Raw genomic sequence first — 22,206 nt, 5'->3', positions numbered from 1 at the left:
ATTCACAGTTAGGTGATTTAAGCTGTTCCCGTGTTTTATACTTGAACATTCTGTTCCAAGGATATGCTGTATAATTTGCTTCTTGACTGTGATGTCTTCACCTAAGATGCTGTTCATCATGAAACATCAACAGGTTGAGCCATTTTGAGTCCAGAGCTCCCGTAAAACATGTCCCTAACGTATCTCCTTTGCCAAAGTTACATAAGTTAATCATAAGTAAATTTTGAGTGGATGAATATGACTGCAGTTTGGGTATATCAAACTTATCAGGTAGATGGCATAATTCTGTGATCACACTGGTAAAAAGATATTCAGGCAAAATGGATTCATACATTCTGAGTGTAATATTTCTGAGTTTTTATCACTGTATTTAAACTTTTAAATTCCTTGCTGTATTTATTTTCCCTGTTTTCTTGTCTTCATTTTTTTTTATATTTCGGCTGCAATTTTATGACATTTTCTGGCCATAATGTGGTAAATGTTGTCACTGCTACTTTATGATGATTGGAAGTGATGTGTAGTGTCATTATCACTTGAAGGATATTTAAGATAACATAACTATTTTTGATAACATATTTTTGGCATCCAAGATTTTGATGGTGATTCTTAGTTTCTAAAAGTCTCTAGCGTATCTAAGTTTTGACATGGTTTTTCAACTTTGATTATTTGGTTAGCGTTTTGAGGTTTGATGCATCGTTATAGTTTGACTTCCTGGTTTTGACCTATACCTGTTTTAGACCTAGATTTTTTCCTGTTTCATTTCCTGGTCACTTTGCCTCAAGACTGCAAAAACTGTTGTTGGCAGTGTACTGAGGAGGAAAGAAAAAAAGAGAAATTGGACAATGATTCTGTCTGCTTTGCACCCTCCTCCACCATAACCTGTCGTCTATGGGAATAAAGCGAAAGCTTTAGATCCGTCAAAAATTTCGATCTCCAGTTTTTGATGGATCTTGACATTTTAGGGTCCTCTGATACCGAAAAAACATTTATATCTTGATGATGGGAGTGTGTGTGTCTGTGCGTCACAGTCTCATGAGGATGGTGTAGAGCTAAAATGGCTGGACTGAAAAATACCAAACTTGAAATTAAGCCTGGTATGAGATGACGATGTGCTGATTAGTTTTTGAGCCAAATTGTTTCCAATAAAAGACGCAGTCTAGAGGAACCCTCAAATACCGTAACTCAGCAATTAATTATGTAATTTAATTATGAATATGTTATGATAAGAAAGATCAGCATCAGAGCAATAAATAATTACAGAAATGTTATAGAATAGTTCGGGTAATTTGGTTCCTAGGGCGCAAAGCCTAATGATGGTCACATCCAAGTTTCTTTTATGTATTTCTTAATGCAAATCACACATTTTTTCAGTTTGTGCAAGGCCAGTGCAGACGTAATTAGAGGTGACTTGCCTTCTTTATTAACAGACTATAAGCATAGTTCAGTAAAATCTGATACATAAAATAAACGTTGTTATGGAATAAGTCCTGCAATCATGTTCTATATCCAGTAGAGGTAGATGTCATGGGATGACAGGAACAGAGACCCTCTTTAGAGTCAAGATTTCTTGATAGCCTCCTTACAGTTTCACTCTCATGATTGACACAGAGGCTTGAGCTAATGTTCCCATTTGGAACATAATATTGTATTAATCTGTGTTTATTTCTAGCACTAAAGTTGAAATCTAACTCTTGATTACAATCCTGAAATAGTGTTTCTGGGTTATGCAACCCCCACTGTGTATACTTTCAATGCAGTAGGCATTAACAGTAATTAACATCATGTATTCATAAAAAGTAATGAAAAACGGGAACTTTTACTGATTGTTACCATCTGTCTTGTCCGGGGTTTGTGAGTCAAGTCAGCAAAGTGACAGTGCAATACTAAAATGCATGTATACATGTGTGTAAGTGAGTATATTTGTAGGTGAATATGTGTTTACTTCTGTGAGGTGCTTGTGTGCTGTATGTATACTGTATGTACTGTGGAAAGACAGCCCCAGAACTCAGACAGACAGACACCAAATGTCCTAAAACACACACTTTTATTTTAAACAACAGCACCACAATGCCTTATCACCAACAGTCTCTCCTCTTCTTCTCTTTACTCTCGCCTCTACTCTCCTCCTTACAAGCTCCGTCTCCTTCCTCCCAACTCCGGCTCATCAACAGGAGTGAGGCGGCCCCTTTTATAGCACCCTGGATGTGTTCCAGGTGCTTCCTGATAGTTCGCTGACGACACTTCCTGGTGTGGCGGAAGTGCCGTATGAGCACCCGGAAGCACTCCGGGTGTTCCTGGACTTAACTCCGGCAGCACTTCCGGTTGTGGCGGAAGTGCTACATTCCAGGACTCATTAATCTTCCGGGCACCCCCTGGCCCCAACAGGGATGAGCTTCCCAGCTCTGCTTCTGTGGCCCCCTTGCAAACCAGGGCGGCTGCCCTCTCGTGGTCCAGGGGTGGTATTGCCCCTCTTCTGATCTGTCCAGGTGTCCTGGCTGGGTGGTAGGGACCCCAGCCATCTACCACAGTATCTACTCCAACCAGTATCTTGCGAGTTTGATAAGGTATTAAAAGGCAGTTTGGCTGTGCCCTACTCACTGCTGTCCTTGGTCCTGAAGCAAGTACTCACTCTTTTTTTCCTTGGCCTCCCTTACAATGCTTTGCTAGGAATAAAGGTGCTTTTGGTTTGATTTCCTACAGCATTGTGTTTGCTTCCTGATTTTCTATGTAAATAACATCTATGTGCTGAGCATTTTATGTTAATCATTCACACAGAATCCTATAATCTTTGCCATTGGCCAACCGCTGAATTTGCTTCTACTTCAAAATCTAAGATTCTAGAAAAAACTGCTCATTCAAACTATTGATAAAATTAGTACTTATTATTATTAATCAAGTTTTATTTACTATTATGTGCTGTTGGTAAAGGACCTCCATGGGTTCAAATATAAGGAGGTTTGTTTTGGTCTATCTTCTACGGAACAATAAATAAAAACAATTTAGAAGGCATCTATAGAAAAAAAAACCTTTGAAGAGGAATCCAGAATTAGGAGGATGTTATGGTGAATTAGCCTGAGATACGCCCAGTCATTCACCTCTGTCACTGCAGCAGATGTTCTGTGTTTAACTTGGACGTTAGGAAAAAAAAACACCACTTGATGATGGGGTTTTCCAGCTTGCTACCTTTCCTTTTCCTTTTCTGCATGCAGTGCATTGATATGAAATTACTGTGTATTGGAGGCCTGTTTCAATTAGTTAACAAAGATGTTTTCCATTTGCAGGTTGTCTCTTTGAGAAACGCTTATGCTCACGACAGGAGATCTGTCACAATGGTAAGAACAGATTTTTATTTAAATATGCAAGAGATACCTAAATGTTGTGGTATAAGCTTGGAGTAAAACCATGAGAAGGCTGCTATGACTATGCCATCTGCTTCTGGTCATGCTCAGTGGTACACCCACAAACCCCCCATATAACACTCTAGTCAGATATTATACCTTCACTCTACAGTGCTTGACCCTCTTGTCTTTCAAGACACTCTACTATTGTCCCTGTCAAATATTTATCCATCTGCTTTGACCAAATGACCCTATGGTGACAAACCTTCCAGTGGGACCTCTGTACCCATGTGACATTCACATGACCTTTTCAAAGCTTTTTCTTTCTGTTGATACTCTCTTGTCCAGGTGACACTGTAGTGAAAAATCTGTTAGCAATTCTAGCCTCTATTGGGAGCAGCCGAAAGAAGTGTTGAGCCTTGTAAAAGGAAGGCCCGCACAAAGTCACAGTAGGAAATGTGTGAGAACTACAAAAAGGAACTGGCAAGTTTAGTATATAGGACAACAGTTTATGTAGTTTATATGGTTTATAGAACAACATGAGCCCATTTACCAAATAAAAGCCTGAAGACATACAGTGTATCTGGAAAGTATTCACAGCACATCACTTTTTCCACATTTTGTTATGTTACAGCCTTATTCCAAAATGGATTAAATTCATTTTTTTCCTCAGAATTCTACACACAACACCCCATAATGACAATGTGAAAAAAGTTTACTTGAGGTTTCTGCAAATTTATTAAAAATAAAAAAACTGAGAAATCCCATGTACATAAGTATTCACAGCCTTTGCTCAATACTTTGTCGATGCACCTTTGGCAGCAATTACAGCCTCAAGTCTTTTTGAATATGATGCCATAAGCTTGGCACACCTATCCTAGGCCAGTTTCACCCATTCCTCTTTGCAGCACCTCTCAAGCTCCATCAGGTTGGATGGGAAGCGTCGGTGCACAGCCATTTTAAGGTCTCTCCAGAGATGTTTAATCGGATTCAATCTGGGCTCTGGCTGGGCCACTCAAGGACATTCACGGAGTTGTCCTGAAGCCACTCCTTTGATATCTTGGCTGTGTGCTTGGTGTCGTTGTCCTGCTGAAAGATTAACCGTCGCCCCAGTCTGAGGTCAAGAGCGCAAGGAGCAGGTTTTCATCCAGGATGTCTCTGTACATTGCTGCAGTTATCTTTCCCTTTATCCTGACTAGTCTCCCAGTCCCTGCCGCTGCCAAACATCCCCACAGCATGATGCTGCCACCACCATTCTTCACTGTAGGGATGGTATTGGCCTGGTGATGAGCAGTGCCTGGTTTCCTCCAAATGTGACGCCTGGCATTCATACCAAAGAGTTCAATCTTTGTCTCATCAGACCAGAGAATTTTCTTTCTCATGGTCTGAGAGTCCTTCAGGTGCCTTTTGGCAAACTCCAGGCGGGTTGCCATGTGCCTTTTACTAAGGAGTGGCTTCCGTCTGGCCACTCTACCATACAGGCCTGATTGGTGGATTGCTGCAGAGATGGTTGTCCTTCTGGAAGGTTCTCCTCTCTCCACAGAGGACCTCTAGGGCTCTGACAGAGTGACCATCGGGTTTTTGGTCACCTCCCTGACTAAGGCCCTTCTCCCTTGATCGCTCAGTTTAGATGGCCGGCCAGCTCTAGGAAGAGTCCTGGTGGTTTTGAACTTCTTCCACTTACGGATGATGGAGGCCACTGTGCTCATTGGGACCTTCAAAGCAGCAGAAAATTTTCTGTAACCTTCCCCAGATTTGTGCCTCGAGACAATCCTGTCTCAGAGGTCTACAGACAATTCCTTTGACTTCATGCTTGGTTTGTGCTCTGAGATGAACTGTCAACTGTGGGACCTTATATAGACATGTGTGTGCCTTTCCAAATCATGTCCAGTCAACTGAATTTACCACAGGTGGACTCCAATTAAGCTGCAGAAACATCTCAAGGATGATCAGGGGAAATGGGATGCACCTGAGCTCAATTCTGAGCTTCATGGCAAAGGCTGTGAATACTTATGTACATGTGCTTTCTCAATTTTTTTTATTTTTAATAAATTTTCAAAAATCTCAGGTTAACTTTTTTCACGTTGTCATTATGGGGTGTTGTGTGTAGAATTCTGAGGAAAACAATGAATTTAATCCATTTTGGAATAAGGCTGTAACATAACAAAATGTGGAGAGAGTGATTCACTGTGAATACTTTCAGGATGCACTGTAAAAAGGAAGCATCAGAGTGCAGTGAGAGTGCTAGTGCGGAAATTAAGAAATGATTTTAAATAATTAAAAACTTGTTTGTGCAAATGCCTTTGTGTTGGAATTTGTGACTAGACACACTTGAGATAAAAAGAAGGTTAAAGGCAGGAATTATCTTGTATTGTTCTATTGAATGTGAAATGTTCAACATATTTTGGCTTACCACATCTCTGCTGTGGTCTCGTTTCTTACTTGTTCACTTCAATGTTCCTCGAAAAGACATTTGCACCCAAGTTGTGTCCATGATAGCCCTGATTACACCAGTTCTTCTCTCGTTACCCTGTTCATCCAGACTTTCTCATGAACTTCTTGTTGATCTTGACCCTTGCTATTTCTCATGAGTCCTTTCTGGCCTGTGCTGCTTATCCAACTTTCCTAATTCTTCTTTTGATGCTCTGTGGTCTTCCAACTGGCCTGCTTTCACCATTCTTCTTGTTTCTCTGTACTCAAATGGGTGCCACTGCCCTACTGCCAAGTTGTTTGCATGCCTATGTAAAAGTCATCTCTGACAAAGGAGCACTGAAGTCATTGGGTAGAAGGGTCCTTTCAACAGATTGGCCTGCCTACCACTGACTCAGCTGTGGAATGGCCAGTAGCGAGGAGGCAGCTTGTTGGCCGAGTTCTCCAGGACTCTGAACCAATCTGAATCCTCATGTGTAAAATAATCTACTCTTGCATTTTGTTTTGTAATTGTACTATTACTGTTGTACTATTGTATTTTTGAAGTGGCAATGAATAGATTGGCCATCTAGATCTTTGAAGAGGATTACTTGTGTTCTGGTCTGTATATGGTTTTGTATCTACCCCATTTTTTGACACCCATTGCACGTCCAACTTATGTGGAAAGGGGTCTATCTCTCTGAATTGCCTTCCTCAAGATTTCTTCCATTTTTTTTTACCTACAAGGGTTTTTTGGGAGTTTTTCCTTGTCTTCTTAGGGAGTCAAGGCTGGGGGGCTGTCAAAACATAGGGCCTGTTAAAGCCCATTGCGGTACTCCATGTGCAATTTTGGGTTATACAAACAATGTTGTTGTTTTAATATTATTTCCCTACTTTCTTTGCCGTTCTTGTCTTGCCCTTCTCAACCATGTTCTGATCACCCCAGATCTCTTTTGATTCTGTTTTAATCCTGATGTGCACTCCTCAGTGCAGCTCTTCATACCATACCATTTCACTCCACCCCATCTTTTCAAATCATGTTTACTGCTGTTCTGACCTCTGCTAGCTCTACCCTAGCTAAACCAGCACTGCTCACTCAGCATTTCTCACCTTTGTTCCACTCGCATTCTCCTCTTGCCCTTGTGCTCTACCTGCTTTGTTGCTTCTCACATTGTCCTCCTAACCCAGACCTGCTTAGTCCTGCTTGTCTGAGACTCCATCTCTCATGAACTATTTCTTACCTGTGCTGTGCACTCAGCCCTCCTCTCCCTACTGATAATGCTCTATCTTGCGCCCCTTGATCTGCTTTCCTACATTTCCCTCGATTGGCCCTTTTGCACTACTTACTCCAGTTTCTTTTCTTTTTTTTTGTATTCAGGAGTTGTTAGCTTTTTCCACCCTCCAGCTTACATGAAGTTCTTAACCTGTACATGTTGTTTTTGTTTTTTTTTTTAAGGACCCAGCAAGTGCATAATGTGTTTGAATTATGTATTTATTTCTCTAAATAATGAAATGTTCACATTGTTAATATTTTTTGTAGCTAATTGCTTTAATCTGAGGTATTTTACTTGTAGCCTCCCCTAGAGGTTAGTGCAGCATTTCCCCTTTTTCCCGGTCCTCTTTTTGTGGAGCTGTTATTTTGCCCATAAGAGGTGTGAATGACAAGTTGGTGTCAGCCTGCAGGCCAACATGACAAAGGACAGACCTGTCTAATGGCACTATTCCCTTGGGAACAGAGCAGCCGTGCTAGAGTACTTTTGTCAAATAGATATTCACATATTACCAGCTGCTCTTTCACTGGGTCTCCCTGGCAACAGTGACATCAGCAGGCTCCCACTCAGTTGACTCAGCCTGCTTAAGATGACTCACTGGCCAGGGTACACCAGAGTTGGACAATAATGAAAAAAAAGGCAACTGGTTATCGAGAAGCCTATCATTCAGTCACAGTACAGGAGTACTTAAAAGGTGGGTCCCTCTGTTAGAGGAGGTTGGATGGTAACAGGCAAACATGCAAACCATGTAATGCAGAGCTATCAGCAGCCAGCGTGGTAATGCAAGTGGACTGCTAGTTTATCTTTTTATTTATATATATATATATATATATATATATATATATATATATATATACCATGCCGCCTTATGTATGTATGTGTGTATATATATATATATATATATATATATATATATGTGTGTATGTATATATATATATATATGTGTGTGTATGTATATATAAATATATGTGTGTGTATGTATATATAAATATATGTGTGTGTATGTATATATAAATATATGTGTGTGTATATATATATGTATATATAATCAAAAGGTGTCTTCTTCATGTCTATTCACAATCAAAATGTTACCAAGGAAGCCATAAATGTAGAATATTTTTGTTTCTTTGCTACAAATAAACATACCAGGAAGTGTTAACCAAAAGGAGACTACAAAATAGAATTTAAAGGACAAAGCAAAAAATCATCTGTGCCTCTAGGCCTTCTTACACAGACATGGAATCTCTATTTACCAAATGGTGCACATGTCCATCTAAACATTGGTAAAACCACACAAAACCTCTGTGATTTCTGCAATTCTCTGTGATTTGAGTTAGCCAGACCTCTGTGATTTCTCTCTCTTAGATTGTCAGGTATCCTTGATACCTGTGGGGATGCCTGCTTTCTAGTACCCTGTAGGAACATATGTTTTCAGAGCTTACCATCCCAGAGCTTCCAAATTCACAAACTGACTTCATACTGTGATGGATATGGGTCGGCTCCACACTCCCTGCTGTATGCGGCAGCCTTTGATCCCGCAACCATCAGTAACGTAACCGGGACAAGCCAGGCAAATGAGAATGTACACAGCAAGGGGTAGGTATAAAGATGCCGTAGTGCTTTTATTACAAAAAAAAAAAATCAAAACTGTGTCCTCAAGTGCAGTTCCTAAATACAGTATCTTCAATAAATAAATACATAAAAAAGTGAAATACATGAGATCAAAATCCAGCTTTAAAACGAGGAACGTGAAACAATGCAGTCATTGGATCCTTAATGTACAGACAGACAAGCCCAGCACAATTCCATCTTTGTCTCCCCGGCTCACCCATTGCTCACTCAGCTGACAGTGACATTAACAGCCGCAGTCTTCATCACCCGACCCCCGCCTTAGCTGCCCATGTGGCTCTGGCCAGACTGGCTGGGGTCAGTCCTCCTCATGTTATCTTTTACGCACCCACAGTCGTACCTTGGATCCCTAGGGAGGAGTCCTCCATGCTCACATACCAGCCTCGAGAATGCCACTCCATCGCTCCTTCATCAGGCACAAGATTGTGCTGCCCTTTCCCCAATAGCGGTCTGGCCCATCTCTTCTCTCCACCTGATGCTGCTCTCTCCACCCACTGTTTCCGTTCTCTCTCCCTGTTTATTTTTTTCCTCCCCCTCACTGCTGTGTCGGTTCCTTTTATATTGACACTCCCAATGGGGTTCCAGTTCCTGGAGCGAAGCATGTTCACGCACTCACCCCTCGCCCGAATAGAGACAGCACTTTGCGGGCGCATTTATTTAACATCATGTCATCGCCACGGACCACTCTTCACTTATACCAACTGCCAGTGTGGGGTTTTCATTCCCAAAAATCTTTCCTAATGCATCTGAGTTAGTAAACATGTACAGTAAATGGACTCATACAAGTTCCACTAGTTGATAACACTGTCTGGGCAGATGCTGTAATCATTAAACTTGTTCAAACAGTAACTTATAGCATATTTGTACGCAGAACACCTGACTAAGCAGACTCACTAACTAGTGACCAGTATCCTTGTCCATAATGGATCCATTGATCAGCACATATTTCCAAACAGGATCATTCTAAAATTAATGACCAGTACACACATTAAGACTTCATATGTCTTAGTGGAGAATTAATGTGCTGGGAACTAGTTCACACTAATGTTGTTAGTGCCCATTCAAATTTATAAGAAGCCGTCTGTCGAAAACATTGTGTGATTGATAAAACATGCACACTGGATTTATCTTGGGATAAGTTAAGATTGTATCAGAAAATACTACTGGGGAATGTTTATACCGATGGCAATATACCCTTATACTTGTGGGCTGTTTTAAAAAACAGCTAAAGACTTTTCTATTTAGGAAAGGTTATTAACAAGAATACTATAATTATTGTTGTTTTATCTCTGTTTTTATTTTGCTTTGCCTTTGTTTAAACTTTTTATGTTGCACTTTGAGATTTACTGCTAATGTAAAGTGCCCCTATAAATAGAATGCATTATTATTATTATTATTATTATTATAATGCCTTAGTTGGACTGTAACTGTAAAGTACTTTCTACATGTATATATCTATAAATTGTATTAATTATTTTGCTTAGAAGATAGTCAGGTTTCCTCCCACATCCCATGGATGAGTGTCTCTGTATGAATTGGTATTGGTGAGTGTGCACTAAATGCACAAACACAACCACACTCTCATGAAGACATCAGTTAACCTTTCATGTGTATATATGGAAGGAAGCTAGAGAAACCACATTCAGACATATGATTGACCAACCTGAGGACTGAACCTGAATTAACAGATCAGTGACACATGAGTGGTAATCATTGTGCCAACCTTTTGCAAATGAAATTATTTGCTTTTAAATTTAGATTTTCTTTTATTATCATGTTTATGATTTGTACAAAGAGAAAAAAAGCAAAATAATGCTACTTAGAGAAAAAAAAATAACTTGCTAGATCTAGGACATGCATAATTTGCTGAAGTGTACTGTTATGCAGAATTCTGTTCCATGTTCCATTCCAGTTGTTCTCTTGAAATGTGCTGGCCCAGCACCTTAGTGTGTTGTTCATCTAGGTATTGCAACCTTTTTAATAAACACAAAGCATTATACTTAGACTTGCTCATTTGGAAGCCATCACTTTAATACACATTAGAAAAACTGTGATGAGAACAGAGATTGGAAGGTCCCTTAAGTCCCACACTCCACCATACTACTTGGTAATTTATTTCTTGTGCCCCTAGTTCTTTACATGAAGAAAAACTTTCTAACATTTGTGTAGTTTTTATTCAAAGGTATGTGATCAGTGTATAGAGATCATCATTTGTCTCAAATGTTTTGAAAGATCTTTCACAGAGCAGGGTGGTCAGTCACCTTTCAGTACCAGGTCTCTGCTAAATGAATATTGATTCAGTTATTCCCTCTTGAGAGTCTGAATGGTTTCTTATGTCAATAAACAACAACAGGAGGCTGGTTATGGATGGAATGCTTTCCTCTATAATGGAGGGTGTGCCTTTGAAACTGCAGCAGTAGATTTGCAGTCTAGTCAGGCAAGAAGATTAGATTCAAACTGTAAAGGAACATACATGGAAAGCAGTATGTTCCAAAGCTGCCAAGAGGGAATGCGTTTTGTTAGCAAAAGCTAGTGAAACAGAAGGCAGATCCTGTTAACAACTTTGTCTGTTCTCTGTGTGTGCTGGCTTTACTTTTGCTATGGCATTGTAAGTGCCTAATAATATAGAAAGGTGTTTCAGGGCAGCCAAACATCACAGAAAATGGTGGTATGTGTCCAGCACCTTGTTCAGTCAACTGATGTACACCTTATGCAACTATCGTTTGTCTTGGAAAATAATGGCATTACAAGAACAGAAAGTCAAGGTGAGAGAAAGCTGTTTTATATACAAACCTGGCATCTTCTTGGATTTCAATTAGTAACATGAAAGATGGAGCACTTGTATAAAGTACAGAAGGAAGGGCTAAGTTCAATGAGTAAATTCAATAAAGAATAAGCCAAGAGAAAACAAATAATTTATTGCCCAATATGCCTTCCTCTCAACACATGGGGTGCCAAGAGAACTTCCCCAGCAATGTATTTCACTAATACTCCTTGAAACAAGCTCCAATACATGTTTTACCACCTTTGGCCTCTCTTCCTTCTTCAAATTTACATATATTTATTTGACTACTAACTTTATCAAAGGCGACTTACAACATTGGCGTTAAAATTGGATATATTTTTTTTGCTTTTCAAATTGGAACAATGGCAGGTAAGTGACCTCCTAATGGTCATACAGTGCCGGTAGCAGGATGTATTCCCACAACCTCAAGTTTTGAAATCCAAAGCCTTAACCACTCCTCCATGCTGCCCTTTTGCTTTATTTAGTATTTACCACCAACCTATGAACTTTAGGCTGACTTGGCCTTGTACTGGAAGAACTTTATAGCCCCTTCCAGGCTGACTTCAAGAGCCATTTCTGGAGTCAGAAATGCTTTTTGAAACCTTGGTTCATCCTTATAGAACTCCCCATAGCAGCTACGGGTACCACTGAAGCCCTGAACCCTATTCAGTATTCAAAGGGCCTGTGGAGGCCTGTTTAGCATCACAGGCTTTACTGTTGGCATCTGTTGACAAAGGATGGCTACTTTATTGACCAGTGTTTCCCCACTGTCCTTCCATTATTTTATAACCCTAGAAATACCAACTTCTGGAGATCCTTTCTTTATAAGAAGACCAAATAGATAGAGGTGGCACAATTTTCCACTGTTAATGTCCTTCTTGCCAGGGTAACTTATGGCCCATCAACTGTCCCAAAAAACTCAAATTTACTGCAGTTCTGGTACCAACCAGTCTTGACTAACACCTCACAGGTTTTATAGAGTCTCTTGTCACTATCTTACTAAATCAAGTATTTTTGCCCCGTTTAGAGTGTCATAGTTGACTTTCAGACTGTGGTGGGACGAGGCTTTAATAATTATCACCAAGAGATTAAAAGTATTTAATTATTCTACTGGTTCAAATGTGTTTAAGAAAAGTCACTTCAAGGAATCCCAGCCAATAAAAGAGAGTTCTATGTGTTACAGATGGCCTCTTTGGCCAATGTCAGGACCCTTTAAAACATGACGCTATTCTCTACGAGGTGTCCATCCCTGATCTTCAGAGACTGCAGCAGGTTCTCAAGCAGCTCATGTTGCAAGGTGGGTATAGAAGGTGCTTGTTTGAAAGTTGTCAAAGAATGAAGGGATTATGGTGGGGTATTTAGTGCAATTCCAGCACTTTGCTGTTTCTAAAAGTTAGAAACTAATGAAGTGGTCAGCTTTGCTCACCAATTCCAGTGTCAATAACTGCCATAGGTTACTAAAAGTGAGGCTGTGAGAGAATTATATGGGAGAGTGTTGTTATCAATATGGGTGAATATACTGCATGCAGTATTTATATTAGACTGTAAGCTGAGTGAATGATCATAAAGGTACCAGTTAACTGTATATAGTGCCATTCATTTTGTTCCTCATCACAACGTGCTTTGTAGACTAAATAAGAATGCAATATATTTTTAAATGTACGAGGAAATCTGTGAGAATGTACGTCTGAGAACATCTGAGAGAATGTGCTGTGTAGTGCAGGATAGCAGCTGTTAAGGTCTATGCAATTTGGTATGAGTTCAGTGCACTTTGTTTTGTATAATTTAATCTTTGGTGCTTTACATTATAATATATTAGATAAATATGTGTTTAACCCTTACAAGCAAACAGGCTAACTGACTCACTTTGTGTTATATAGTGAAGCATAGTTAATAATTAACCCTAAAACTTAGTTATATGACGTAAGACTGTAACTGCTAGTCCTGACTACCTTTGTTTAATAGATGTCTGTGAATGTATTAAATGAGGTGTGCATGTGGACCTAATGTGGTTGTGTTTGAACGCTATTAGAGTATGAGTACAGATGTATCCAAGATGCATGTGAGAGAATGATATCAGTGAGTAAAAGTGCAGCAGCAGCATATGTGAAACTACAAGACTACTCTTTTAATATTAAAGCATACTGTATATGTGAGTGAGCAATGTCAGTAGGTGTGCTACATTCATACAGTAGCTCTGTGTGGGTGAAGGTGGTGCATTTTAGAACATGTACTAAAATCAGTATTTTTTTATACACCTGTAGTTGTTCTTGTGAGAGCAGCAAGCATGTACACGTGAATAAGGAAGGTGTGACAGCACATTCATCTGTATGGTTAGCTCCTTACTGACAGGTATATCTTCTTTTCTTCTCCTCTCTCTCTCACGATTGCAGGTCTATCCTGGCAAGATGACATCACACAGTACATCATCTCCAAGGAGATGGGCCGACTGCCCCACATGTCCTCTACATCTCTACAGAAGGAGGCGGGTCCAGAAAAGTAATTTGTCTGAGCAGTTGTTGGGGTGGAGAATGGCAATGTCAAAGAGGAGAAAATGGTGTGATGCTTGGCCTGGCCATCTTAATGTGTTTCCTTAGCAGAGTGTGTGTGTCCATTAGGAAGAAATGTGTCACCTCTCATGTTGCATCAAAGGCAAACAATATCTACAGTTTTCAATACCTACAGTTTTCTAGTATGCCATCTGATCCCCTTGTATAAAGGCGGTATATAAGCGCCCGACCCGACACAGATTCACACTGGAGGCACGTATAAAATGAAAAGACTTTTATTTTTCTTCACCTGTGGGGCACGTCTTCCCCGTAATCCCCACAGGCACAACACCGTCCCAAGTGTGCAAGCACCACCAAATGCACAACACTAATTCTTTTCTTTTCACTTCCACCACCACCACCAGTCCTTCAAGCTTTGTCCTCCCAACTCTGGCCACTGAGTGGTGGTTGCTGGCTCCTTTTATTGGGAACCCGGAAGTGCTCCAGGTGCTTGACTACCGACATCCGGCTGCACTTCCGGGTGTGGCGAAACCAGTGCCCAGAAGGGTCCAGCGAGCCCTGCAGCAGCACCCCCTGGCGGTGCCTGCGGAACCCAACAGGGCTGCACAACACTCCAACCCCCATGAAGCCCTGGGGGAGTCCGAGGCACTGCTGCAACCCAGGGAGGCTGCCATCTAGCATCCAGGGGAAGGTATTAGGTTTCCCATACCTGCTCCCCCGGAACATATGTGGCAGGGGCATCCCGGTCGGTCTTGGGTCCCGGCCTGCCACACCCTGTACCTCTAGGATGAAAAAGATTTCTGGCTTTAGAGGCGAGGCAATTAATAGATGAATTAATACGTGGATAATATTACTTAAAGTATTAGGATAATTTGTGCTTAACCAAAAAACAGGTAATTTGAGAAGTAGTTAAAAAAAATTCATGTAATAAAAAAAAGGTATAGGGCAGATACGGGCAATCAGGGTTGGAAGGAGTATCTGGGAAATTTGAGAGTGAGAGATCATTAAAAGGGTATTTTGTCAGAGTAATGTAGAATGGAGCAGTGAGAAGGCATGGAAGAGAGAGAAGTTAAGGATGGATCAGATCACAGAGCAGTAAGCACTGTCATGACAACATTTGCTCATTAAGGTGTTAAGAACAGGACCACTACAGAGTATATAGTAAGAAGACTGGGGGATAGGATACAAGGAAAATTTGGGCTGAAGTGATATGATGGCACAGGGAGAAAGCAGTCAGAGAAGGGACATGCATAAGATGATAAAGGGATGGTAAGGGCATTCAGGAATGGAGCAGTGAATAGGGATTTGGGAGAGTGCAGATAGAAATAGAACAGTAAGAGGATCATAGTAGTGGGTTATCTGAAATGTTTGTACTCCAGTGGTACCATTACTGGAGTATAGAGGCAATTAGGAATGCAGCAGTATGGTTGCATTGGAGAAGGACAAGTAGAGCTAGAACAGTGAGAGGACCCTGAGGGGACCGTAATTAAAGTTTCTACTGCCAAAATCAAATATATGAATGTTTAGAGGCAGAGGTTACGGATGAGGGTCATGGAGTGATATAATGTCAGGACAATCTGGAATGGAATGGGAACCAGAGATGGAATAGTAAGAGAATCATAAGGTTGGTATCAGGAAATGTTAGATGAAGCTGTATGATGGCAATGTTTAAGGCCATTTAGAGAAGAACTGGTAAAAAGAATTACTCGTATAGTACAGCACACCTGGTTGATTGAAAGGGCACCCAGCAATATCACTGAGTCTGTGTTTTACTTTCTGTTTATGTGGTTCTCTGCATTGAACACATGCACTTTTGCTAATATACTAAAGGCAAGTGGGTGTAAAGTACCTTGGCTGATTAATTGAGTCCTCTGATATTGTGCATATGCACAGATTTGGAAATACAAACAGTGGGCTTTATTTTCTGAGCTGTTGACTTTTATCTATCAGATCCAGAACACAAGCTGCTATCCCTGTCTCTCTTATCTGTTCAATATGGACAACAGAATTGTTTCTCTTAATACAATTCTCTTCTTTTCTCTCTCTCTATTTATATATACTATTTCATATATATATATATATATATATATATATATATATATATATATATATATATATATATAATAAAAATAATATAAATCGTTTACTTATTCTATGTGATTTAATAATGCCTCTTTCAAAACAGTTTATAGAACAAATGGCAATACTACACTATAAAGCAGGGGTGCTCAGGTTCAGTCCTAGAGGGCCACAGTGGGTACATTCCCCCCCCCCCCCAAGCCCAGTTGCTTTGTTAGGAGCCAGCCCTTGCCAATAACAAAAGTTGTTGCTTCATAATATTTCTTTTTTGAAATATATCAAGATTTCAAGTATTTTTTCAAATATATTATCTAACAGATTTGCAGATTAGAACAAATTTCATTCCTTCACTTTTGTCTGTTAAATTTATTTTCAAACTATTCTATTAATTCAGACACTTAATGTTGAGCACACACTGGTGTAAAATGGGGCAAAGATAGATACTGAGCTACTGGTTCCTTTATTATTTCCATCTGTTTACTCTGCATCTTGTTAAGAAAACAAGATGCAATTAAGAACCGTGAATGTGACTGTTTTGGATTAAAAGAAGCAATTAAGTGTTGAGAATTATAATCAGCCATATAACAAAATGAAGCAAAAAATGCTGCATGAGCAATAATAGGCTTTTAATTAGGAAACCTGGTTTGAACAAAAACCCTACAGCCACTGTGGTCCTCCAGGACTGAACTTTAACACCCTAATACAATAATGAATAAAGTAAAAGAGGACGCAAAACAAAATTTAAATCACTAACATTCTACTTACAGACTGCTGTTTCCTAATATTTATTTATTTACAACAAGGTGTTATATTAGGATCCTGATCAAATCTAAACTGCTTTCTGTCTGGACTGTCTGCCTAAGGCATTTTGGCTGAGGCATTAGAAAGTGACTATCATGCTATATATGTTCTACAGGATTAAGCAAATTGACACTTAATCTGTTGTCTGTGTTATTTCACATTGACAATGCAGATGCAAACTTAATATCCAGGTCTGCCCTATTCTGGTCTCTGTTCACTTCCAGTCTGTTATTTTTTTATTCTGAATCTTTACACATGTGCTATGTGGTGTGGAGTCTGTGATTTAGTTCCCTTCAACCCAGTGAGTTCTGAGCTTTCAGTGATGTTCAGATGCTCAGTTGCCAGAGAATCTATGTTGAGACTCCTCTCTTGAAGTACAGGATATCAGTCTTTCCCATATACCCATATTAAAACTACAATTGTAATGCATCTATAATGACATGCCAACATGTTTTGTTATGCAAAAGTATTAACAAATAAAATAAATAATACATAAGTAAACAAACATACATTATTAAAAGCAAATGACAAGTTTCCTCCAGATTATAATGCATTCTGTTTCTTAGGGTCTCAGGAACATTTTCCATTTTTAGGGTTTTCAGTGTCTCCACACTCTCTTCTCATGTACAACAATTACTGTTTTGTTATATTATTTTTACTTTTTTATTTTATTTAAATTTGGCAATTTGTAGTAACAATAGTAACTTTAACAAAAACATTAATGTATTAATACATGTTTTCAATTTATTTAACAGAAAAATTATCTTGCCCGATGTACTTCATAATGTCATTTAAGACAAAAAGCTGAAATTTGTATTTCTATCTCTGTTGCATTCGACTATTTTGTGAGGATCATAAGGGAGGGGGGGGACTGGACCCAGCCACACGGGTCAGCTACCGAGCAGTCAGTTGGCGCACTAATAAGCCTGGCCTTGGGTGCAAAATAACCTAGCACCGGCACTGAGCATTTTATTACTAACAACAAAACAGTCTTCCAAAAAAAAAAGAAACACTAAATGGCAGTGTGATATCATTACAAGTATAAGACTTTGTTGGTCTTTTATGGAGTGTCTTGCAGTCAGTTGCTAGTGTAAGTGTCCGAGAAAAAGAACAGGCATCCCGGCCAGGATGGAGTATAATTTCTCCCTGTATGGAAGACCAGAATGGAAGGTCAGATGAGCATGCTGGCTGGACAAGGAAACGTCTCCTTGCCTGGCTGGAGTCATATGTATGAGGGCTAAACAGGCCAGGAGCAGTTCCATCCCCCATATAACAGGTGGCAGTGGTCCTTCCAGGGATACATGGGAGTTGGAGTCCAGAAATGCAGCCCTGTTGTGGTCCCAGGGGGCTGTTAGAAGACGCTGTCAGGGGAGCACCTCCCTGGTTTTCATATGACCTGGAAGTGTTTCTACGAAGACACGTTGTGGTACTGGAAGCATTCCTGGGTCTGACTTAAAAGGAGCCTACCGCCTCACAGTTGGAAGTAACTAATCTTTGCATAGGTGATTATTGCAAGGGCGCTTTGATTAAATAAAGATATTTTATTAAACCCAGAATCATGTTGGGCATTACTGTGTCTAAGGTTGGGGGCTCAGTGGCTCCCCCTGGCAGTTATACTCAATATTGTATGGTCTGTCATAGCCAGTTTTCTCATCTTTCTCAGCATTGTGTGTATAACACTCTTCTTCTTTTGAAATGATACTCATCTTCCTCAGCATCATTTGTATCACAGTATGGCAGCTGTTACTGTGATATATAGTACTTGCCCTTCTGCAGAACGGATCTGATAAGATTTTTCAGTGTCAGTTTCTTGGATGCCTTCTGCTGGTTTTGAGCTTAGCATTATTCTCAGTTTACTGTATGGACTTCTTTTATCATTCTATCACTCCTGCACAAAATATATATGAGGTATACATGCATGTTCACATCTTCACTTAAACACTGGAGTCTTGATTTTGACAAAGAATTGTGCATCTGCAAGAAAAGTGTTTTTACCCAACTTTCACAAGATCTTAAGATTGTGCCTCTGAAACTGAAGTGGCCTTTTGTAGCCTAGGTGCTGCTGCTGTTGCAATACTGCTGCTACAAGTGGTTTGAATATTATGAGTTTGAAGGTTTTGTGATTGCTGTCTACAACACATGGCAATTTCAGATATTATAAAAATAACACAGAGAAATGTAAAAAGTGATGTGGTTAGAGATGGGAAAACCTAGTTTGTTGGTGTACTAGCACATAGCTGGATATGGCTTTTGCATATGTAGTAGTTAGTGTAGAGTTAGAAAAGATGTTACCATTCGGCCTAGTGACAATGATGAAATAGTCTAAGCAACTAGCAGACAAGTAGGTGGGTAGTGAGCAGAGTCATAATGGGGTCACTGGTTTTCTGCCAGATTCAATTAAATAGATTGGTTATACTTATGGCATTCATAGTCTCAACCCCATGTTTCCCCCATACACTTCCAATAATATGCTTTTGATATTGTGGAGCATTGAATGCTACATGGAACTTTTTTGGTTTTAGTGTGGGCATACATTATTTTATAATCTCTGAGGATTTTGGATGAATAGCCAATGGGCTTTTTACTCCAAGTAGAAGAGCATCTAACATAAACTGTGATGTGTCAGCTTTAGTTTTAATTCTTTGTTGGGGTCAAAACTGAAAAACACCACACTGGTAATGATGTCTTTCATCTTTTGGAATACTGCAACATGCTGAGAATCCCAAAAGAACTCACTTGAAGCTTTTAGTAGCTACTGCAGGAGAGCTTTGACCTCTCAAGAGGTTTGACACAAACTTTGACAAATAGTTTAACATGCCTAGTGTTGCTTTAAGTTTCCTTTGTCCTTGGGTGGTTCTCTTTATTCATGGCAATACCTTTGACTAAATCTGGCTTTGAGAATATTGCTAATCAAAATAAAATTTGTTGTTTAAATATTTGTGTAATGTGTTATATTTCATGTTAACTTGTTATTGTACTATATATAATTATGGATTTTAATGTAGGGCGGCACGGTGGCGCAGTGGGTAGCGCTGCTGCCTCGCAGTTGGGTGATCTGGGGACCTGGGTTCGCTTCCCGGGTCCTCCCTGCATGGAGTTTGCATGTTCTCCCCGTGTCTGTGTGGGTTTCCTCCAGGTGCTCCGGTTTCCTCCCCCAGTCCAAAGACATGCAGGTTAGGTGGACTGGCGATTCTAAGTTGTCCTTAGTGTGTGCTTGGTGTGTGGGTGTGTGTGTGCGTGTGCCCTGCGGTAGGCTGGCACCTTGTCTGGTAATTTGTTCCTGTCTTGCGCCCTGCGTTGGCTGGGATTGGCTCCAGCAGACCCACGTTACACTGTGTTAGGATATAGCGGGTTGGAGAATGACTGACTGACTGACTGAATTGGAGCTTTGGTAATGATGTATAACGGTTATAGCCTATTAGTGGAGCAAAAGCAACTGGTCTGGATATGCAGGCAACAGAAAGTCTTTAGGACAGATACACATGAATAATTAGAGTAAACCATCAAATAGCCTTGACTTATACCTTGCTCATACCAGAATACAGTAAATAGATTATAGTGAATTGACTATAAATCAACAGATTAGAAAATGTTTACATGGTATAGCATTCAGTTGTGTTTAAGGACTTGGTTAACTGATTTCAAAATTGGAGCATTTTGCATTTTTTTGTTACTTCACCAAAGAGTCAGCTGTCACATTTTTATTTACTAAATATTATTGCAACATTGAGTCTTATGCAAAAATATCAGTGATAACAGAATGCAATTACATGTGTTAGTGGGCTTCATTAAAAACATGTTTTTTTTCAACATTTTATTGAATTTATTAAAATTAAACAACATTTCATACAAGCAAGTAAAATTTTACAAAACTAGGTTCAAATCAAGTCAGCCCCCACCCTTTAAAAACATGCTTTTAATACTAACTCACAATATCATGACAGAGGTCATGGGTGACTTCAATGCAACCACTGGCACTGACAGGGCTGGCTGTGAGGATTGTCTCGGTCCCCATGGGTCTGGTGACCATGGTGAGAGTGGCTCCATGTTCCTTGACTTTGCAAAAGGTCAGGGGCTGTGAATTGCTGGATCCTGGTTCCAGCGCCCTGAACCGCATCGTTGGGCTTGGTACTCCAATACTGGTGTTACGGTGAAGGAGATCGATCACATCCTCGTGGGCAGACGCTGGAGGCTCTTGCAAAACTGCAGGGTCTACAGAAGTGCCAAGTTTGTGAATTCTGACCACAGACTTGTTGTTGCTACTCTTAGTATCCAGTTTAGGTCCAGTAGGTTACCACCTACTAGGAAAATGAGCCTGGACTTGGCCAGATTCCAAGACCAGGCTGTTTCTAATGAGTTTGCATGCAGTTTGTGTGAGGAACTTTCAGATTGGGTATGACTGCCAATCCTAATGTGCTGTGGGAGACCTTCCGTGACAAGACCCTGAAGGTTGCTGAGGGTTGTGTTGGTGTTACCGGTGTTCCCTGAAGGAGGTGTTTCATCTCGCAGGGCACATTGGATATCATCGAGAGGAGTTGCAGCGCAAGGCTCAGTGGCAACTCTGGTCTGTACCAGGAACTGAGAAGGGCTCTGAGGGCAGATAAAGAGGCATTTGTTAGAGGAATCTATGAGCAAGTGACACACCATCTGTGGTCTAGCGACCCACATCCTGCTTACAGAGGAATCGAAGCATTATGCACATCTGAATCTGTTCCTTGGAGAGTCGCAGTCAGGGCAGCTGATGGAACGGTCCTTATGGATGACACTGCAGTTGTGACCTGCTGGGCTGGCTACTTTGAGCAGTTTTTCAAAGCTGATCCTCCGGCTAGGACAGTGGATATCTCTGGGTCCATGGTTCTTAAGGCTGATCACCCAATTAGCTGTGAACCACCCAATCTCACTGAGATTGCACAGGTGGTGAACCAGCTGAGGGCGGGAAAGGCTGCAGGGAACTTCTCCAGGCTGGTGGTAAGGCTGTCCTCTTGACATTGCAAGCAATCTTTGCTTCCATTTGGGAGACTGGCATCATTCCAACTGACTGGAAAACGGGACTTGTCATCCCTATCTGGAAAGGGAAGGGTGATTGCCTTGATTGCAGCAACTACAGGGGGATAACACTGCTCTCGGTGCCAGGTAAGGACCTTGCTAGGGTCAACCTCAATAGGATCCGTGATCACTTGCTCACCTACCAGCGACCGGAAAAGTCTGGTTTTACACCTAAAAAGTCTACCATCGACCGCATCCTGGCACTGAGGGTTCTCATGGAGTGCAAACGTGAATATCGGCAGAGTTTCTTTGCAGCCTTTGTCGATTTTCGCAAAGCGTTTGACTCGGTTGATTGAGCTGCCCTGTGGAAAATCCTGAGTGTTTGCTGGATTCCCTCG

The 22,206-nt window shown here is 40.5% G+C and overlaps 1 protein-coding gene across 1 annotated transcript in view; it reads left to right on the top strand.

Moving 5' to 3' along the window:
• ptprna (protein tyrosine phosphatase receptor type Na) overlaps positions 1-22,206 on the top strand; it is a 125,146-nt gene that overhangs the window by 23,517 nt on the left and 79,423 nt on the right. The window contains exons 2-4 of the mRNA XM_051931067.1: positions 3,282-3,332; positions 12,616-12,729; positions 13,826-13,931. Of these exons, the coding sequence (XP_051787027.1) occupies positions 3,282-3,332; positions 12,616-12,729; positions 13,826-13,931 (271 nt within the window). The remainder of the gene's footprint in view (positions 1-3,281; positions 3,333-12,615; positions 12,730-13,825; positions 13,932-22,206) is intronic.

This window comes from Erpetoichthys calabaricus, chromosome 8, assembly GCF_900747795.2.
Source record: "Erpetoichthys calabaricus chromosome 8, fErpCal1.3, whole genome shotgun sequence".
Taxonomy (NCBI): Eukaryota; Metazoa; Chordata; class Cladistia; order Polypteriformes; family Polypteridae; genus Erpetoichthys; species Erpetoichthys calabaricus.
Note: the sequence above shows the minus strand (reverse complement) of the source record. Positions and strands in the feature narration are given on the sequence as shown.